At 41.1% G+C, this 19,503-nt stretch overlaps 1 protein-coding gene across 4 annotated transcripts in view; it reads left to right on the top strand.

The window, feature by feature from the left end:
* csnk1a1 (casein kinase 1, alpha 1) overlaps positions 1 to 18,920 on the top strand; it is a 34,016-nt gene extending 15,096 nt beyond the window's left edge. Inside the window, exons 5-11 of one of the 4 annotated variants that reach the window (XM_078261037.1) lie at positions 294 to 377; positions 6,744 to 6,883; positions 7,304 to 7,382; positions 9,273 to 9,347; positions 9,434 to 9,540; positions 9,995 to 10,143; positions 18,727 to 18,920. In XM_078261037.1, the coding sequence (XP_078117163.1) occupies positions 294 to 377; positions 6,744 to 6,883; positions 7,304 to 7,382; positions 9,273 to 9,347; positions 9,434 to 9,540; positions 9,995 to 10,143; positions 18,727 to 18,734 (642 nt within the window). In that variant the 3' untranslated portion in view covers positions 18,735 to 18,920. Of the gene's footprint in view, positions 1 to 293; positions 378 to 6,743; positions 6,884 to 7,303; positions 7,383 to 9,272; positions 9,348 to 9,433; positions 9,541 to 9,994; positions 10,149 to 18,726 lie in introns of those variants that run through there. The other 3 variants (XM_078261039.1, XM_078261038.1, XM_078261040.1) reach the window with 3 other exon arrangements.
* The last annotated feature ends 583 nt before the right edge of the window (positions 18,921 to 19,503 follow it).

Here is a 19,503-nt window from a genome sequence, read left to right on the forward strand (position 1 = left end):
GATCTTACCACGGTTGTCCTGACAGAAGAAACTCACAGTCATGTGGTTCCTTCTAGACTGATGGCCAGAATGATCATGTCTGTACCACAAAGATTTAAAGTGGATTTTTTTGACTGTGTAGGTCCCGCCTTGGATGTGCCTGTCCCAGCTGTAAAAGGCACTGTTAGTTGTATCTAAGGGAGAAAACCATGTGGGTGCAACCAGAAGTGCCTGTTGTACTCATGCTAACTGTGACTGAAGGTGGATAGCGGCTGTGTGATTTTTGACCCCTGCCCCTCTACTGTCTGCCCTAGTGTTTAGACTCGTCAGTGGGGAAGAGGAAAAGAAGCTTGGCTGTTAGCTCTTCTCAGGACCCATCTTTCTCAGGATTAAACCAGGTGTGACCTTTACCACAACACCAGCTGCCTCACAACAGCAGTTGTCGCTTTGCAATCATACCTAACTACACTGGTTTAAAGTGAATCAGACCACCAGCACCCATCCTGCACTCACAATACCCACTGTATGTATCCCCCCCCCCCACCCAGTGTGCACTTCATTAAAGTAGGAGAGGAAAGCAAACTTTCCATCAGCATTGCCTAGGGAGTAGCTATTGTCCCCATTTGTTGTAATAAAGGGTCCCAGTCCCTCTAATCGTGGCTGAAAAATCTTCTTGCCTACATTTAAAAGCCAGTTTTTGTTTGTCCTGATAGTAGTGAATGCATTTATCCAAGTGGAATGCAATGATTCACTCTGTAGTAATTCACATTAAACCAAAATCAAACCTGAGCTCTGAGTAGCAGGCTAGCTGACCAAACGTAAGCAGTGTGGCTCCCAGAACTATGTTTAATTAACAACCATACCGATAAATACAAAAGCTGTATACATGCCATCGAAAAGGAAGGGCAGAAAAGCTCTAATGAGAATGTGTCAGACAACTTATCGATGACTAACGATAAGATGAAATCCCAGCCGAGCTGCATATCGAAACACAAAAACACTAAAATAAAAAGGCAAATGGAGTCTGCCATGGGTGTCTTTAAAGGCCCCCTCCAGTGTATTTTGACATTTAAATTTTCTGACTATGTTGACTTACCACACTGTTCATTAAATATTTTTGACGAATAACTTAATTTTGTGATCAAAGGTTGTTGCTAAAATGGGAATATGACGTATGTCTATAGTAGAAGCTGCAGGTCATACGTCACCCTCCAAGCTTGCGCAGTTCTCTTACTTAGTTAGGGGTAAGGTTAGTTAGCGGATGGTAGGTGTACTTAGCTATCTTAACTTGTTACATTAGCTAACTGAGGGTCTTTTATTTTTTGGTTTCATTCAATGTTTTATTGTGTTATTTTCATAATAGCATTTGTGTATGCGGTGAACGGATGCAATCAATGCAGTGGATAACACGAAATCCCACCGTCAGAAATGGCACAACACGCTACCGTCTCCCGCGGTCTTCTTTACCGCCTCGACCGATAGACACGTTTGGATGTTTGCACCAGCACCAGTCTTTTACAGGTCCAGATGCCGGGGAGCAGTGTTGTAGTCAAGACCACCCAAACTGTGAACAAGTCATAACCCAGACCCGAGTGTATGAATCACGTTTTTTTTTTTTTAAGCTTTGATATCACGATTCTCTGCCACGATTTGTTTTCTCACGAAATGTTATGTTTATTTTGCACATGAACCATGACAAGACGAAACAAATTGGCAGTACCAAACATAGATTTTTTTTTGCTGCATGTCATTCCCCCTCTCTCCCCCTCTCATGTCTTCAGCTGTCCACGAAAACAAAAGTCGAAAATGCCCCAAAAAAACCAAACCAAAAAAAAAACCCAAAGTCATTTAAAAATATAATCGCGAACAGGGGTGACTCGAGATCACGTTTTTATAACGATTTATCGTGCAGGCCTAGTATCAAGGCTGAGACAAGACCAAGACTTTAAGGGGTTGAGACCGAGTCAAGACCAGACCAGTGCGTCCCACACCGCATGACACGATAAAAACTATAGGCACTCCTCAAATTGATCTGAAAGATCCCATAATAAATCCTAAACCATTTAATTTAGTGCAGCAAATGAGTCTTTTCTCTCAACAAAACAGTTCTCTTTAGGATCCCAGCAAACCCCCAACTTAAAAAAAAAAAAAGTTCCGCACTGGACAACGAAACTAAGCTTAGTTGACGCCTCTTGCGCTTTTGTTCTCGTGTTCCGATGTCGGCTCCAGGGTACGTGTGGTTTGCAGGTGGAATCACAGTAGAAGTGTGGAGAATTGGAGTAATCTGCTTCTGTAAAATGGATGACTAAGAAAGACTTTTTACTTGTTGCCAAGTGCTGGCAAGCTACGAGACACTCTCTGGACGGACACTGGTGAGAGGCAGCGTGCCATCTTGGTTTGAGAGTGCCCGCATCCAGGCAGTCTGGAGGTGTGTCTGTAGCGCAGGGCTGTGTGATTTTAAAGGCGGTGATCACTACAAGCTGATGTAAATGATCAGAGGAAGGTAATCGGGGTGAATGCCGATCCCCGATCAGTTTAAAAAAAAAATATTTAAAAAAAATGCCCATATCGGCTCTGATCCGATATTTGTAATCGGGATAGGGACATCCCTACTGTCAGTTTTAATAAAGCACCAGGGTTAGAAAGTAACATTAGCGGAGGTAACCTTTTAGTGTTATGTTAGTATGACAAATGTATACAATTTGAGTTGGAATAGTTGTTCATGTAGGATATCAACTGGTGCTTGTTGACTCCAGGGAAATGAAGACGTTTACACTGCATCCACGTTCAGAAATGCACACGGTGAAATACTTCACACAGCGGGTATATTCATTTCCAAATAGTCACCAGAACCTGCTTGCGACTGACGTCAGTGGCCGCACAACAGTGTGTGACGTTTTTCCAGCTAAGTGTGCTGCGTTTGACGTCTTTCACGCACGCGGGTCACCGTGTTCAAAGGCTCACTCACAGAGACTCCTGCCTTTTTTTTATTAGTAAGATACAATCAAGTAAAAGGAATGTGGTCAATAAACTAACTTAAACACAGCTCTTTATGTAAAATGTGAATCCAGCTTGTGTGTATCAGTCTTCAAATGTAAATTATTTTTGAAAAGGTGAAAGTGTCATGGTAATCACCTAGATACAAAGAGAAGCTTAGCTTCTGTGAAGCTGCTTCGTCAACGTCTAAGCAAACTGTCACTTTCCTTTTTTTGTTGAAAAAAATCCTAGCGCTCATTCATCTGCTTCAAGTGAAAATGCTCAGATTTACATGAGTTAAAATTAGTTGCTTATTACTGCCAGAATGTTTAAGGACTTTTCAAAAATGAAATGTCTTTGACCAAATCATCAACCTAACCTGATGTCATATCCATTTAGAATTAGCCCAACAGGGGGCGCCCAGAACGCTCAGTTGGTAGCGCAGGCGCCCATTTATAGAGGTTTACTCCTCGGCGCAGTGGGCCCGGGTTCGACTTCGACCTGCGGCCCTTTGCTGCATGTCCCCCCCCTCCCCTTTCATGTCTTCAGCTGTCCTGTCAATTAAAGGCCTAAAATGCCCAAAAATAAAAATGTAGCCCAACAGGGCTTTAAGCAGGCAGTTGGTTAGCAGTAAGCAAAATACTTGATAGTTTGAATGTTTGATAGTTGTGTGACAAACCTAACCACTGTTTTATTCCCTGATGTCCCTGTCTGTAAATTAACTGGATTTAAAAAATTAAAAAATGATTTTTTAATTTGGATTTACTTCAATTGTATTTCTGTTTCACATGAGTTAGTGAAATTGTACAAATCAAATGACCATTTGGCAGCACTGTAAATGTGTCTTAGCAAACCTAAATTACACAAAGTAGTGAGCCTAACTCTACTAACTACACGTGTAGACCTGTAACAATTCCAAATTTTGCTATACAATGAATTCTCAAATCCTTTCAGTTAACAATATAATTGTCTCTTTCAGTCAAATTTAAAAATGATTTATATAAATGTTTTTAAACAATTTTTTTTTTTTTATGTATCCCAGGATACATCTGTTGGTTATGTCACTGTTATGTGGAGTAAACTTGACAAAAGAACATTTACCCCCATCAGCCCAGGATGTTCGGTGACAGCTGCCGTTAGCATAGCTTTAGCGCAACATTCTGACCAATTATCACTTCTATAATTACAATTTGGCACATGTAAACAAAATCGACAATTACCATCAACAGTCATAACCCTTAGGACCTCAGTACATGTTGGCAAACAAGTTGTTGTTCTTTACAGATTTAGAAAATAAGCGCACAGATCCCCGTGGAACTACGCTAGCACAACGTATGCTAGTCGTTTCCGCTACAATGTCGTCCTTTACGGTAACGCTACTAATTTAACAACGCACACAATGGTAGATTCAACACAACAGACGGACTAACGTTACATTACTAAAATGCATGACGTTTAGGTGCTTCGGTGGATTGTAATTGTTACCCGCCTATACACGTGTACATTAAAATGCAAATAGGAAACATTTCACTTAAGCAGATAGCATAATAAGTAATGAGTCATTTGAAAATGTAAAACATAATTGACACACTTGTGTGGTGACACATTTCAGGTGTACTGGGGAGGAGATGCACCTAAAATCTCAGTAATGCAGTCTATTTACACCAGTAGTTTATCTTAAGTTACCAGAATTTCCAGATTGTCTGGTATGGTCACATTTGGTCATAGCATGTTCTATTGTGCATGGACAAGGAATTTCCATAACATTGTGCAAAGTGGCAGTATCCTATTGTCTTAGTTTCCATGTTGTGGTCACTTGAGTGTGTTTGAAACACTTTTCCAATAGGGGTTCTCTTTAATAATGCGTCTAGTTTGAGGACAGGGGATTTTCAACTTCCGTTTCACTACTGGTTGTGTTCCTTTTGATAGTAACTATAAGGGTTGTAAATCAGTTGTCTTTAGTTTGGCTTTGACTGCGTTCTGCTTCAGTGTAGGTTCTCACATCCATATTCATTCTGGTCTTTAACTGTATGGCGATAGAAGCCCTCTTGTCACGTTTGTTTTAGAACACTTGTGAGATATGACCTTCATATGGGTTGAATTCAGGTTGAAGATGATTTAATGAAACGATCACTAAATGCACTAGTTGTAGAGATCGTGTATACCTTATATTGACCAACACCTGCTGTTTGTTTAATAGCACCAGTCTGAATAGCATAACTCCTGGGTGGTAGTGTGTGACATTTATCTTAACATGAGATTCAACTGTCAGCATTGCACTGCAGAGGTGTGCTCTAACTTTTACACCAGAAACACATTGCTTTTCACAGTGACGGATTTGGCAAACATTGACGAGCTATGGGTTATGGATCAACGGGGCTTGTCTTAATGATTGAGGATGTATGCAGATGGATAAAGGCTCTGACACACCAACCCGACGGCCGACCGTCAGCAGAAAGGGCAGTTGGACTGACTGCCTCCCCAAGTTGGTCAAAAAAGTGCCTCAGCTGATTGGCCGAACGCGTCACGTGGGTCTGGATTTTACAACCGGGCATAATGGCGGCTTCGTTCAGAATACGATCTCATATTTTACGAAGAAACGTGCTTCTGAAAACATTTTAAGCGAGAAATAGGCCACGCAGTTGCTGAATCTGTCTGCATTTCAGATGGTTTCAGTTTAAAAGATTTTCGTCAGATTTTGAGAGGCGTTCGCCAGGCTCATCCCGCTCTTCATTTCCGGGTTAGCGCTCCACCAATCAGATTGGTCACTGAATCCAACTGCCCGCCTTCCGACCCAGCAAGTCAAGTAGGCCAAAATGAAGGCCTCCGGCTGATGACGGCACAGAACACACCGAACAGACTCGAGTCACTGACCTCGCCAGACTGTCCGACGGCCGAAAATCGGGTTGGTGTATCAGGGCCATGAGAATTACAAATGGCATCTTTCATTTTGATTGACGACTCTGCAACACGGTTACCCACAATAACTCAACCTCTACAAGAATGTAAATAAGTGGCATTAATGTCAATCAAAATGGCCCGACTGGTGAACAACCTAGTTTTAGGAAAGCTAAACTGCAGCTGCAAAACTGGACAAGTAAGGCACCCATTACATTTTAGGGTTAGGGTTAGTTGAAACTGGGCAGCTTAATGAGTCAAGTGTGAAACGAGCCAACCTCATTCAATCTACAATGGATCAATCAGCACAGTGCTAATTGTATTCAGCTGCTGAATCTTTTGTATGCAGAAATCATAAGCTAATTACCATCTTTCATAGCCTCTTTACTAAACTGTTTTTTCATTCATTAAACAGAGCATTTGACTGGCTCTAACACTCATGACAAAAATGTGTGAATAATTTCATTTTGTATACTTATTAGTAGTAGTATGTTTACAACCTCTGAAAAGGTTATTTAACTATTAAAAGAAACAATGCACCATCACTATCATACTGTACAAGGGGAGGTAAAAATCAGTCTGATGCAGCTTTCACAGAACTCATTGGGTCTTAATTGTGTAATACTACTGTTAGCGCATTGAAGCTATAAGTGACTTTATTTTAGTTGTTAATATGACACTTTTCCCCCTGTGCATGGTAATGTAACAAGGATCTCCTTAATCAATGCGATAACGTTGAGAGATGCATGTTATGTAGCAGGACTCAGCTAAAATTAATTAAAATGTGTAATTTTGGGCATCTTAATTTCTGATTTTAACTTTTGGATTGTCAGTGCTCTGTGGGACGTCACTGACAAATAACCACCATGTGTTCTCTCCCTCTCTGTCAGTTGTTCCTTATTGACTTTGGTTTGGCGAAGAAGTACCGAGACAACCGAACACGACAGCACATCCCCTACAGAGAAGACAAGAACCTGACTGGCACAGCACGCTATGCCTCCATCAATGCACACCTGGGCATTGAACAGAGGTCTGTGCAAATATTTCATTTCATTCACTTCCTTTGGATTCATTCATCAATTCATTCATTTAATTTGATTCTCAAGGACAATTTTCAAAGAAAATCAGTGTCCCCTGTTTTAAGATAAATGTTTCTAGAAATAAAGCCAGTAATTAAAATGGTCGTGGCATTTGAAAACATGGGAACTGGTTTCTCAGTTGAGCTAAGCAATCTTTGGAAGTTGCAGTTTATCCCGGTCTTACATTGGTGCAACAGCTTCTCACTAAATGTTTCAATTTCCGTGACAGTAATACATGAAATGTGTATATGATGTATAATAAATATTTATGAATACAAATATGTCAAAGAGGCGGTGACGCCCTGCATCTGTTACTTCACAACTACTGTTTTTATTACATTATATTTTATCAATATTGTTTTTGTGTGCAGTCGCCGTGACGACATGGAGTCACTAGGCTACGTGCTGATGTACTTCAACAGAACCAGTCTGCCGTGGCAGGGATTAAAGGTATGGAAACATAACCAACTGTCGCATCACAATTCAAATAGATTTTTATTAATAAACAACACTATTTACAATAAAATAGTCCCTCCTGGACTGGCCGCCAAGGCAGTTGCTATGGAACGCTAGCATATTTATTCTTTCATCAAAGGCTAGCATGTCATTGATTACATATTTGACTATTTATTTACATTCATTTGTATGTTCTCTTTTTATTGTGCGACCACTGAAAAACTGTCCAGCATCAGTAGGATGACTTTGAAAACTGCTTGTAGCCTTTACATTTCTTGTCTCGGTGGAGGTGGGTCGCTTGTATTGGCGAGGACGTTGCTCCACTTGGATAATGGATAACTGGATAATGTTGAACATATTTTCATTGTTTTTCCCTCCTCACTTAACGCTCTCTCCAGTCACTAAGTTTCGTCCGCCAATAGCCCTGGAGAGAGGTTTCGCACTTGTGGCCACTTAACGGCCATGATCTCTCTCGTTTCAAGACCCGCATCAGATAGTTTCTGAATCATGGTGCTGCAGAGTGATTAGTGTATTTCTGCGTTCCTGCTTGCTTGCAAATTCTGGGCAACATTGTTGCAAGATGATTGCTCTCTAGTGTACCTGTAACACACAGCAAATACCATTTTATACATTTAGGCTGTATTTACAGCAAGGATAGCCAGTAGTCTATTTTTTTTTTTTTTTTAATAACCGTGGTACACTTAACTTAGGTAAAAAAAAAAAAAAAAATGCACTAGCTCACTTGCCAAACATCGTCAACACCACAGTTCACTTCTCTTTTTAACTGAAGAGAGAAGGCTAGTGTGTCCAAGGGCAGGTGGGAGAGATCTTTCTCTGTAGATGAAACTGGCGAGGATAGTCAGGCTGTTCATACATAAAGCCGCTTGTGCTCTTTATTCTTCTCCAGTGGGTTATTGTGATTCTTTGTATGCTTGTTGAAGGCCAGTGTTGCATTCCTAAAGGCTGTTTTATGCTTCTTTGTCGAATCGATGCCGTAGCCTGACACGCACCTCTCTAAAAATGTAACTACACGTCGCAGCGACGCACGTCGCTCGGCCGTGTCTGGGTAGCGTTGCATTTCCCCCGACTCATTTCCTGGTTCTCCTTCTCCATAAACGACATGAAATCAAGGAGAGGGTTAACTTTTCCTGCTAAAGATTTCCCACCGTGGTCAGAAAACACAGGGGAGACACTTGGTTTCTCTCACTATCGCTCTAGAGTCGCTACTCGCTCCGAAGCTAATCGCCGTCACACTCTCACTTCTCCCTCGCTTTATCACCCATATCTTCTGATATTGACGCATGATGAACTTTCACGTCGAGTCCCTTCTTTCTGTGTTTTCACAACGCCAATGAATACATTGTTTTGTCTGTGTCTTTGAGGAGAACCAAGGACCGACTGAGCGGTGGGTCATTAATGTAACGGTTACGTTTAGCACGGAGACCGACATAGCTGCTCAGGCCATAGAGCACAAAATGTCATTGACCCGCTCCTTTGACGCCGTCTTGAGGTCTAAAACTACACCTGTATCCGTACACCGGTCTTCAAAGCACTTGACGGCCCATTTTGTTTGCCAAACGGTGTTCAGTTAATTCAGTTTTTTCTCCAGTTGGTCGACCTCCTCTTTACATAGCTTTGCATGTCATTTAGCAGGTGTATTTTCTTCTGGAGATGGGCACTTCTCAATCCACCCCTCCGTTGACAGGGTTACTAAACTACTACAACGGCAGCCAGTGAGCTGTGGTGCCAACACGATTGTTATGCTGCAGAAATAGTAACTCAGATACTGTTTGTTGCGAAAGTGAATGTTGTCAGAGTATAAAAAAACGTTGGCGTGTTAGTGTGTCGCTAGTAGCATTGTTAATGTATCTGTGTTTCTCTCAGGCTGCAACAAAGAAGCAGAAGTATGAGAAGATCTCAGAGAAGAAGATGTCCACCCCTGTTGAGGTCCTCTGTAAGGTAAGAGAACGTTAAAACCGTCACCGTGGTAAAAGTGATCTCACTCCACACTCACACAACTTAATTGTATGAATTCATGTTTCCAGGGTTTCCCAGCAGAGTTTGCTATGTATCTGAACTACTGCCGTGGCTTACGCTTTGAGGAGGCTCCAGACTACATGTACCTGCGCCAACTGTTCCGCATCCTTTTCAGGTAAACGCATACACATGCTACACATACATAAGGAAAAAATCCATTTTGCTGTGGCCAGTCTTGATGCCCGCCCTGATTCAGGTCTGTCTTCTGTGCTACTTATGAGAAAATGTGTAAGAGCAAATTTACAATGTAGTTATTAAAGGCTGCTCCAGTTCATTGTCCAGTGACAGTGGCCATCAATTACACCTTTTCTTGTCATTCCACTGTTGGTATACTGCTATTTCTGTAGTATAAACACATGAACAAAGCAAGCTACATTAAGGGAGGACTGATTTCTATGCCATCACCTCTTCTTGTCTGACTTTGCCCTCCAATCTCTTGCATCTTTTCCCCCTGCCATTGTTTTCCTTGCTTCATTCCTTATTTCCTATGCTGCTGTCCTTCCATAACCAATTTCAAACAGCAGATTGTTGGGAATATTGGGCTGATGTGGCGTTTCTATGTATTGTAGGACTCTGAACCACCAGTATGACTACACATTTGACTGGACCATGCTGAAACAGAAAGCAGCCCAGCAGGGGGCCTCCTCCGGGGTCCAGGGCCAGCAGGCACAAACCCCCACAGGCAAGCAAACTGACAAACCCAAGCCTAACATGAAAGGTTAGTAGCAAACAGCCAAGCGACGTTTTTTTTACAGACACCAATTGCTCATATATTCATTCAGTATTGTATTTAGGACTATTAGATATTGTTTTATTCCCTAACCCACACCCCAGTGCCCTTTTTTTTAAACAAAACAATAAAACACCAAATTGGAAATCAAAAGCAAATAAAGCTTCTTATTCCTGTTGGAATGATGAAGCCAAACAGCATTAAAAGTTTCAGGAGGCACCCTAAAAGAACAGAAAATCCCAAATAAAATAATTTGATACAATTGGTCTGTCTTGCAGAAGCAAAGACGTCCTTGGGGAATTTGACTACTAACTTTGCAACCATGCTATTCTGTTCCTTTGTTGGGACTGGACAACAGGCTCTCTCTGTTGGGACACTGTTTTAATGCTGACCAACTCACTCTGATTACACACCTCTGACTCTTCTGCAGTCTGTCTTCATTAACATTCCCTCTCCAAACTGGATAATGTTGAACATATTTTCATTGTTTTTCCCTCCTTACTTAACACTTGTTTTCCCGTGCTATTTGACTGTGACGTTAATGATCCACACCTGGTGTCAAGCAGATGGAGACTAGGTGTGTCGTTATTGGAAACGACAACCTGAGGAATATTGGTCCTTCAGGACTGGAATAAAGGGTATACCTATGATGAGTATGTGGACGTTTCCACGGTCACTCTACTGGGTGGCAAACAAGTCAGGTCTGCCACGGTACATTCACACAGCAAACAAAGACTGAAAACGACTTCTAAAATGGTACCGACTTCGCCAAATGGTTTAGAAATCATTCAAGCACAAGTTCTGACGGCTAAATAGAAGAGAGGCAACTTGAAATGAAGTGAGTTTTTAAGAGGCTGTGTAACGTTAACTAACCAAGCACATTCTAAATGAAACATTGGTTCAGGATTGTGCAGGAATATACTTTTTAGAGCATTGTGTTTTTGGTAAGGTCTAAAAGTATACAGTATGGTAGTATTAACACTCAACCAACACCAGGGAAGACAGTCTGCAATACATGCAAAGAAGGTGTCTGCATGGGAAGAGCAAGGGCTCTTTTTTTTTTTTTTTATATAAGAGATTTTGTCAAGATAATGTTGACAAGTTCTTTTGCAGCATTTAATTAAACATATGCTTAAAGACATTTAAACGTTTTTTGTTGGCGTTTGCGTTATTCTAAATTTTGACATTCATTTCACTCGGTTCCAAATTTTTCTCATTCATTTTCTCTTGCATACATTTCCAGTTGAGCAGGCAGTGACAAAGTGACTCATTTGAGGGTTTTACCAGCCGTAAACACGGCAACTCTTCACTTACGTAGTCCAAGTTAAAAAGCTGATCTTAACACAGATGACTTAAAATCAGACCCACTCATCACCCACCCTCTAATGAATATAACTGCGTCTTCTGTTACAGCCACAATCACTTCTTTGATGAAAGTCTTTGTTGCACCCACAGAAAATAATGAGTTGGCTTCAACACAATGCTATCTTAAAAACATTTTAAAGAAAAATATGACTGGTCCGGAAACTAAACAAACGCAATGAAAAGTAGGCAAAGCAGATTTCAGAGCGTATTGTATAAAACGCATATCCTGTTGGTCCAGCCTGCTCTCGCCTTTTCGCACAATCTCACCATCTCTACTAGATTGTTAGTTTGCTGTTGGCATGATCGCAGGGAGCATCACGGCAGGAGACACCCAGTCTGACAGGAAACTCTGCCAAGGCCAATGGCTCATTAGATGCTGTTCCAACATGCCCCTTTCTCCCTCTGCACAACACCCTCAACGTTAACATATTTGCTAGCAATAATGCACACAATGTTTTAGAGTCGTTCACAACCCTCAGTAGTGTGAATCCACAGTTGGAATTCTTTTCTGCGCCCTCTGAAAACCTTAAAGCAGCCACATTAATGGCCTTTCACTACAGTGTACACCATTCCCCTGTTAATAAACAGGCAAAGGTCACGTGTATTGAATTAACTGATGCAGCATGTATCGAATTAACTGATGCAGTTTTATCAGTTTTAATTCAATTTCCCCAAGTAATTTAATGTAAGACCTGTAGTGTATTTGACACAATTGTTTAAAATGCAAGCGCTCGGGTTTTTCTTTTAATTAATTATTTCACCGGTGTGGCTTCTGTCCTTTAGAACACTGGCACGTTGAAGAGTTAGAACACTGTCTAATAAAGTTTAAGCTGTTAGTCTTTATAGGGTTTTTTAAGGTTAATCCCAGGTCTTAAGGGTGGTTCCGTTATCAGGTTGTACCAAAGAAACTGTGGCGGCTCTACCCAGACTCTGTTCCCTCACTGCTGTAGTGGTGGATGTGAGGCAGTAGTCCAACCAATTTAAATAAAAAAAATAAAAAAAGAGAGAGGAAAATGTCAGTATTTTTTGATTGACATGAACTCTAGCCCATCTGCTCTAAAAGCCTGAGAGTAGCATCCATAATGCCTGTACTGCCTCTCTCAGTGAGGCTTTTCTAGTTACATCGAGGTTAAATAAATGTTTTTTTTTTTTTTAAATCATAGTCTTAATGTACGCAGGCTGTGCAGAACATTCAAACCCCTCGGTGACGTGGAAAAACTTGACCTATCAACCTTAATGGATTATTGTTATCAACCCTGGTCCCAACCAGGGTTGAATGTGGGCTGAACACTGCTTAGCTTTCTTTATGAAAGACTGAACACCCGTTCAGTCTTACCCCACATAAAACACAGGTGTGCTTAAGTGGCATTAGGTTTCAACCATAGTTGGCTTTTATTGAGGTCTAACGGTCTGCAAAGATCACACTTGGCAATTTACTACTATTGTCACCAGTAACTTTTTCTAACCTCAGCATTGTTCCTGTAAAGGTGTTTATACACATGGAAACATTAAGTTGAAGTACAGTTTTTTATTTATTTTATTATTTTTATTTTTTCCTCATAGCCTACCAGGAATGTTTGGTGATGTTTCTTTGGTGGGCTAGGAGTTTAAAACATGCAAATGCATGAACCCCTCGCTGTGTGAAAGTGATGAACCTTGCCTAAGTCAACAAGGTGCTGCAACTGCACATCACCTACTTATGGTTAATATGGTTAAGTAAACGCGCAACTCTCGTTTTAGGCTTGTGTACTAGAATTATGAATCAGAATTAGAATCGACTTTTATCAGAAGTTAAAAGTACATACAACAAAAAGTGCTACTCTATGGTGCAAACATAAAACCTATGAAGTTTTTGCACTTATTTTCAAATACCAATGTATTTTTGGCAATTCAATTGGCAATTTTGTCATGCAATTTAAATGTGCTTTTTTGCTAAATGCAACCTAGGGTCTTTTTGTGAATGTACAGAAGTCAAACTATCATTTAAAAGTATATTTAGGACGGAATCACCACTTTTAAGATTTACCGTATTTTCGTTTTTTCAGTCAAATGGCCTTTTGAATGGGAGTAATAGGGGCACTTTTATGCTAGCCTCAAAATAGCTATTTTTTAAAACGCTAAGAAGGCTCGACACAACATGAAACTTTGCTCCAAGTATCGCCAGGGGCTCTACACCTTAATGAAAGCATTGACAACATTGTTTGTGTACACAGTTTACTAAAAAAGGTTTTGAGCAACTCACTGTAGCTGTTGTTCTTCCGGTCGCCGTCTATCGAGCCAGTCAAAAATAGTCGAGGGAGGAGAGTAAAGATGGAAAGCTCCTAAAGCTTAGTTCCATATAAATGCACGGATAATTCGTTGTTTTGTCGTTAGTGAAACACAATATTGACCTTGCAGTTGAAAAAGGAGCCTCATATAAGAATGACATTTCCTCCTATGGAGTCCATTCATTCGCATTCGGAGATCGCCTATTTTTGACTGGGAAAATGGCGGATGGTGTAAACAACTGCTAACGTGAGTTTTTTTTTTAGTAAACTCTGGGTACACAAACAACGTTAATGCTTTCGTTACGGTGTAGAGCCCCTGGTGATACTTGGAGCAAAGTTTCATGTTGTGTCGAGCCTTCTTAGCGTTTTAAAAACAGCTATTTTGAGGCTAGCATAAAAGTGCCCCTAGCACTCCCATTCAAAAGGCCATTTGACCGAAAAACGAAAATACGGTAAATCTTAAAAGTGGCGTTTCCGTCCTAAATATGCTTTTAAATGAAAGTTTGACTCCTGTACATTCACAAAAAGACCTTAGGTTGCATTTTGGCGAGAGTTACGCTTTAACTAATATGCATGGTTACGATGCCATCCACAATTCAGTTTTAATTTGACTAATAATTTGAACGTAAGCTCAATCAATTGCATTTTACATTGCCATGGTTTTTTGGTGTCTTTATTCAAATGGCAATTTAATGTGCCGGCAAAAAGTCTGTTGCATTACATTTTCTTGGTCACCGCGCTTACTTGGCCTCTTTATTCAAATGGCAATTTAACAGGTCCTCTCATCAAGGCCGGACATTACTTTGGATGACGCTCCCCGTTTAGTGAACACAGGCTGTGTTAGGAGCCACCTACACTCTCCCCAGTCTACGCACCACTGATAGACCCTGTAATGCCTGTGTCATTTTTATCTGAACACCTGTGGTGTCAAGGCCTGTTGGGGCAGAAAGTTCTTTTACCCTCCAGACATCAGTTGCCGATGTTCGGTCCACGTCATCTGCTAAAGCATTTTTGAGTCCAGCTTAGACCAAATATTCACAACAAGACAAAACTGTTTTAGAACGTTGCAGGGAAACGTTGCAGCGGCCTGAACTGGCCCGTCTCAGCTCAACGCAAGCCAGCCAATGGCGGCGCCTGCGACTCAGCTTGTCAAGTCACCAGTGCCTGCTTTTAGAACGAAAGGCACATCACCTGTTTTAACAGCCAATAGCGAAGTCAGCTGGTCAAGTCAACTAACGGTTTTATATCAATGAGTTACAAACTGTCAGCTGGTCGAAATGGCAGGCTCAACGGTCTGTATACGGTCGAGTGAACTAGAGAGTGACTGAAGAGAGCGGGTGGCGTTGGAACGAAACCGTGAATCAGAAATAAGTTTTGAAATGCAACTGTAGCATCTCACTATCCTCATTCATATTTTAAGACCCTACATGTGATATTCAGCTACAGAACAGCCTGAAAAGTAAAAATAGAACAGAAGTACAGAGTCGCTGCTATGAAGATGATGCACCGTCTAGTCGCATTGGTGTAAACTGGCAGGTTTCAGGACGTTGAAGTAGTTGCAAGTTTCAACTCGTCTCAAATCTCTGAACTGAGCTGAGCTGCATCAAGTTCATCTCTGGCCATGTTGGCATCAGGGTTCATACGTTTCAAAAACCTGGAAAAGTTAGGGAATTTGAAAAAAATGCAAATTCCAGGCCTGGAAAGGTTTTGGAAAAATAAAAAGACCCAGAAAGTTTTGGAAAAGTCATGGAATTTCTTTTAACACCGCATAATATGGGATTAATTTAAAAAACAAAAATCATTTAATAAAAAATGTATTTCATGTCGTCTTAACCTCAACGTTCTATGAACCACATAAATTGTCATTCATTTTATTGTTAAACCTCTGAGGGTAAACTTTAACACAGCTTTTTATTCTTATTGTATGCTGTCGACTGACATTTTCAGGAACACAGTCATGGAAATTTGCCGGAAAAGTATTGGTTAAAATGCGTATGAACCCTGTAGCATTAATGTATTATACGAATGTTCGCACCTGTGGGCCAAAGTCCGCAAAACTTGTACTTTGCCTCCGGTACTCATTGCCTTCGTTGGTTGGTTTAGGTTCGGGTTAGAGATGGCCAATCAGAGGCAGAGTAGAGTGGTCCTCCCAGATGGCTGGTGGGGACCCGCTTCGACCCTCTTACGTTCATTAACATTTGTAGTCAAAATAATTTAACCTGAACTGAGATTGCATTGCCACTGTGCAAATGAAACGGTCGATTACAAAATGCATATTACATCGTTATGACAAAATTGCAAATGAAATTGACAAATGCAAAATGTTTTCCATTTGAATAAAGAGAAGGGAACAATGAAATGATAAAAACTGATTTAAGCTTTCATCTAAATTTTTGTTAATTGAAATGCAGTAGCATTGCCACTTTGCATATTAAATAGTTAATTGCAAAATGCACGTTTTAAATTGCATGACAAAATTGCAAATTGACAATTGCAAAATGCATTGTCATTGTCACAAACGTCCATAAAAACACACACACATTGACTTAGAAGAGAGCAGAGAATGTGAAGCCGGTAAAAACGAGTAAATGGTCAAATATTTTGCACGAGCCGCCGTCCTTATGAAATTGAGTTGTTCCAATACAACGACCATAGATGGGTGTTTTTGATCTCCTGACCTGAGGGCAGACACACGGTCACATCTGGCATGGTTAATACTTTTAACACCGTTCTGCCAGTAGGGTTACTGTTGTGCACAGAAACGAGCTTAAACAGCTGTGAGCTAGGGCGCGGTTTGTTCTACATTAAATGTAGTCTTGAAAAGAAATGGCACCAACAACCACTGGTCCTGGGTTAATGCCAATTCAAAATGGAGGAAAATCCCAGAGCCCGTAAATAATATTGAGGGGTTTCGGTTTCACAATGTGGAACAGACTACTATTGCAAAATATGCCACAAAATGATCGCTCCTAAGAGGTGTCGGTACCACGAGTCTGTTCCGTTACTTAAAACCCCACCCAGTGCAGAACACTGGAGTCAAGCCAGCCTCCACTTCCAAAAAGAGAACCTAGCCCCCATGTAGTTTTGCTGTACGTGTGTATATACTAGGCGTTATGGCGACGGGATTGACGGACTTACTGAATAATGTGTGAAATGGTCCTGGCGGTCAGTCCGTCAATAAGTAAATGGATAAATATTAAGTAATAAATTAAATCAATTTCTTTTCATCTAATGCCTGCCTACCATCGCACAGAAAGATTGAATTTCAGTTGTGTGAACAATTAGTCCAACTTAATAAGTCTGCGGACTGATCGGACTTCCAAATGACAGAACATCACCTCAGAGTGGCGTTGAGAAACGTCCCGTTTCCTCGGACTAATTTCACTTCAGAATAATAGCAGACCACCTCGGAGCGTCGCTCACAATGTCGGGACATTCTGAGAAGTTGAGCCCTCTGAAATATCATACGAGCTATGTTACCTCTCATTTTAGAGGATCACGCTGCTATGATCAAAGGGTTAAATAAAGTTTATTTTTGAGAAAATATGTAAATATTGAGATATATATCATGTTACAGCATAGCTTAAAAATGTCACGATGTTATCTGTAAGCCATATTGCCCTTCTGTGAGCTGCTGTGACCCGAGCGCCGCCATGTCTATATCCGTAGAAAACCCAGTCATCTAACCACTTGCCTTGTGCGTGGATCTATCTTTTTCTAGATTATCGCGAACCAAAAACTACCGGTTAAACTACACGATCAGCTGTTCTCAATTCAATCCGGTGTACTCAATTAATCGCCGTGATGGACCAGATTAATTGGGTGTTGCGAACCACTGATCTTGCTGACAAACGTCCACAAACAATGAAGTAGAAGTGGAATTGTCTCTAAGCTGGAAGACTCGGGACAAAGCTCTCCTATGGGAGAAGATGAGCTGATTGATGAACTCCCGCAGAGTGCAGTGAACACTACTGTAGTAACAAAGTCCACAGAGTAGGGTGCAGGGTTTTCCTCTCCAGCAGTGGAAAGACACCTGAACGTTCTCCCTTATTGCCTTTGCGGACGACATTGCATTGTGGGAAACGGGGAATATCTTTTCATGTGTGTGGCTTTATCGTTTTGGTGCGTTTCTAGGGACCTTTGCTCCTTCTGTGTTTGTGGACACGACTTTAGAGGGGAGATTCTTCGCATAAATAAACACGCAACCTAGATTGATGTTATATCGATATCGTGATATGAGACTAGATATCGCCTTAGATTTTAGATATCGTAAATGGCTTAAGTGTTGTCTTTTCCTGGTTTTAAAGGCTGCATTACAGTACAGTGATGCCATTTACCAGACTGTTCTAGCTGTTCTATTATTTGCTTTTACCCACTTAGTCATTATATCCACATTATTGATGATTATTTATCTAAAATCTAATTGTGAAGTCATTTTGTTAAAGCACCGATTGTCAACCCTACAATATCGTCACAACATCGACATCGAGGTATTTGGTCAAAAATATCGTGATATCGGATTTTCCGCATATCGCCCAGCCCTAACTCAACCACATACAACAGATAACGGAACACTTCGGCGTTATTCTAGACCTATTCAACGCCTATTATTTAAGTGCTCTACATATTATAAGGCGCAGCATCCTCGCACAGGTTCAGTCAGGTTTGTTCAGCAGTGCAACAAATGATCTGCGAGCCCCGTTGGGTCGGAGGGATGGCGCCCGAGGCCATCTGCCTGATGCCAACAGCTCCTGCACACTGTGATACCTCTTAATTAACCGCCTGCCCTTTCCTCACCACTCGGGACTCCCGGGTCAACGTCCTGCAGCTTTGCTGTTGAGCCAGCGTCTCCGTCTGTGTCTCTGCCACCCTCCGTCTGTCTGTGGGCGTCTGAACACTGTGGTAATAACGCTGCCTGTGTTTCTGTCTGTGTCTGTAGGTTTCTGAGTGGTCTCTGCCCAGAGCGGAGCTGCAGAAGCGTTGGTGACCAGGACCAACAAGTCTCTCTTCCTGGACAAGCGACAAACAGAAAGTCTGTGTCTCTCCTTCCATAATAACTATCTATGTAATGGAAATGTATAGATTTACACATGCCTTTGTACGCTGTGTTATCTATATATTCATATGTAAATATAATAAAACTCTGCACTCCGAAAGAAAAGAAGAATGAAAAAGCAGGTTTTTGGATGTGGAGGCTGTAGCCCCCTGCCCCCACCCCAGACACACACCCGCCCCCATCCATCCCTGTCTCTGTCCTCCTTTCAGTGTTGACTTTTTGTAAGGTTTCTTTGGAAACTGAAGTTAAGAAGATAGTCATCTGACCCTGTTATTTTTTTTTTTTATTTTTTTTTTTTTGATCCCAGTGGAAACATCTCAAAGCATCTTTTCCCCTTTTCACTCATCAATTATTTCACTCCCCCCCCCTTTTACCGAGCAAATGTTAATACATGTAAACCTAAAATCTGTTCCTCCTTTTTGTTTCTGAAATAATTGAATGATGCAACCCTGGATGTTATTTACTAATCAAAAATGTTGGATTTCCTTTCTTGTTTTCTTTTTTGTTTTCCTATGGTGATTAGGAGTTTGCCTGTTGACAATATAAGCAGCTGATGGCAACAGTCAATGGTAGAATGATACTCTGGCTCTCTCCCTCTCTCTTTAGAGCTCTGAATTATTATTAAATCTGTTGTAAAATGGTCTTCTCCAAAAATACCAA

The sequence above is a fragment of the Sander vitreus genome, chromosome 10 (genome assembly GCF_031162955.1).
Source record: "Sander vitreus isolate 19-12246 chromosome 10, sanVit1, whole genome shotgun sequence".
Classification (NCBI taxonomy): domain Eukaryota; kingdom Metazoa; phylum Chordata; class Actinopteri; order Perciformes; family Percidae; genus Sander; species Sander vitreus.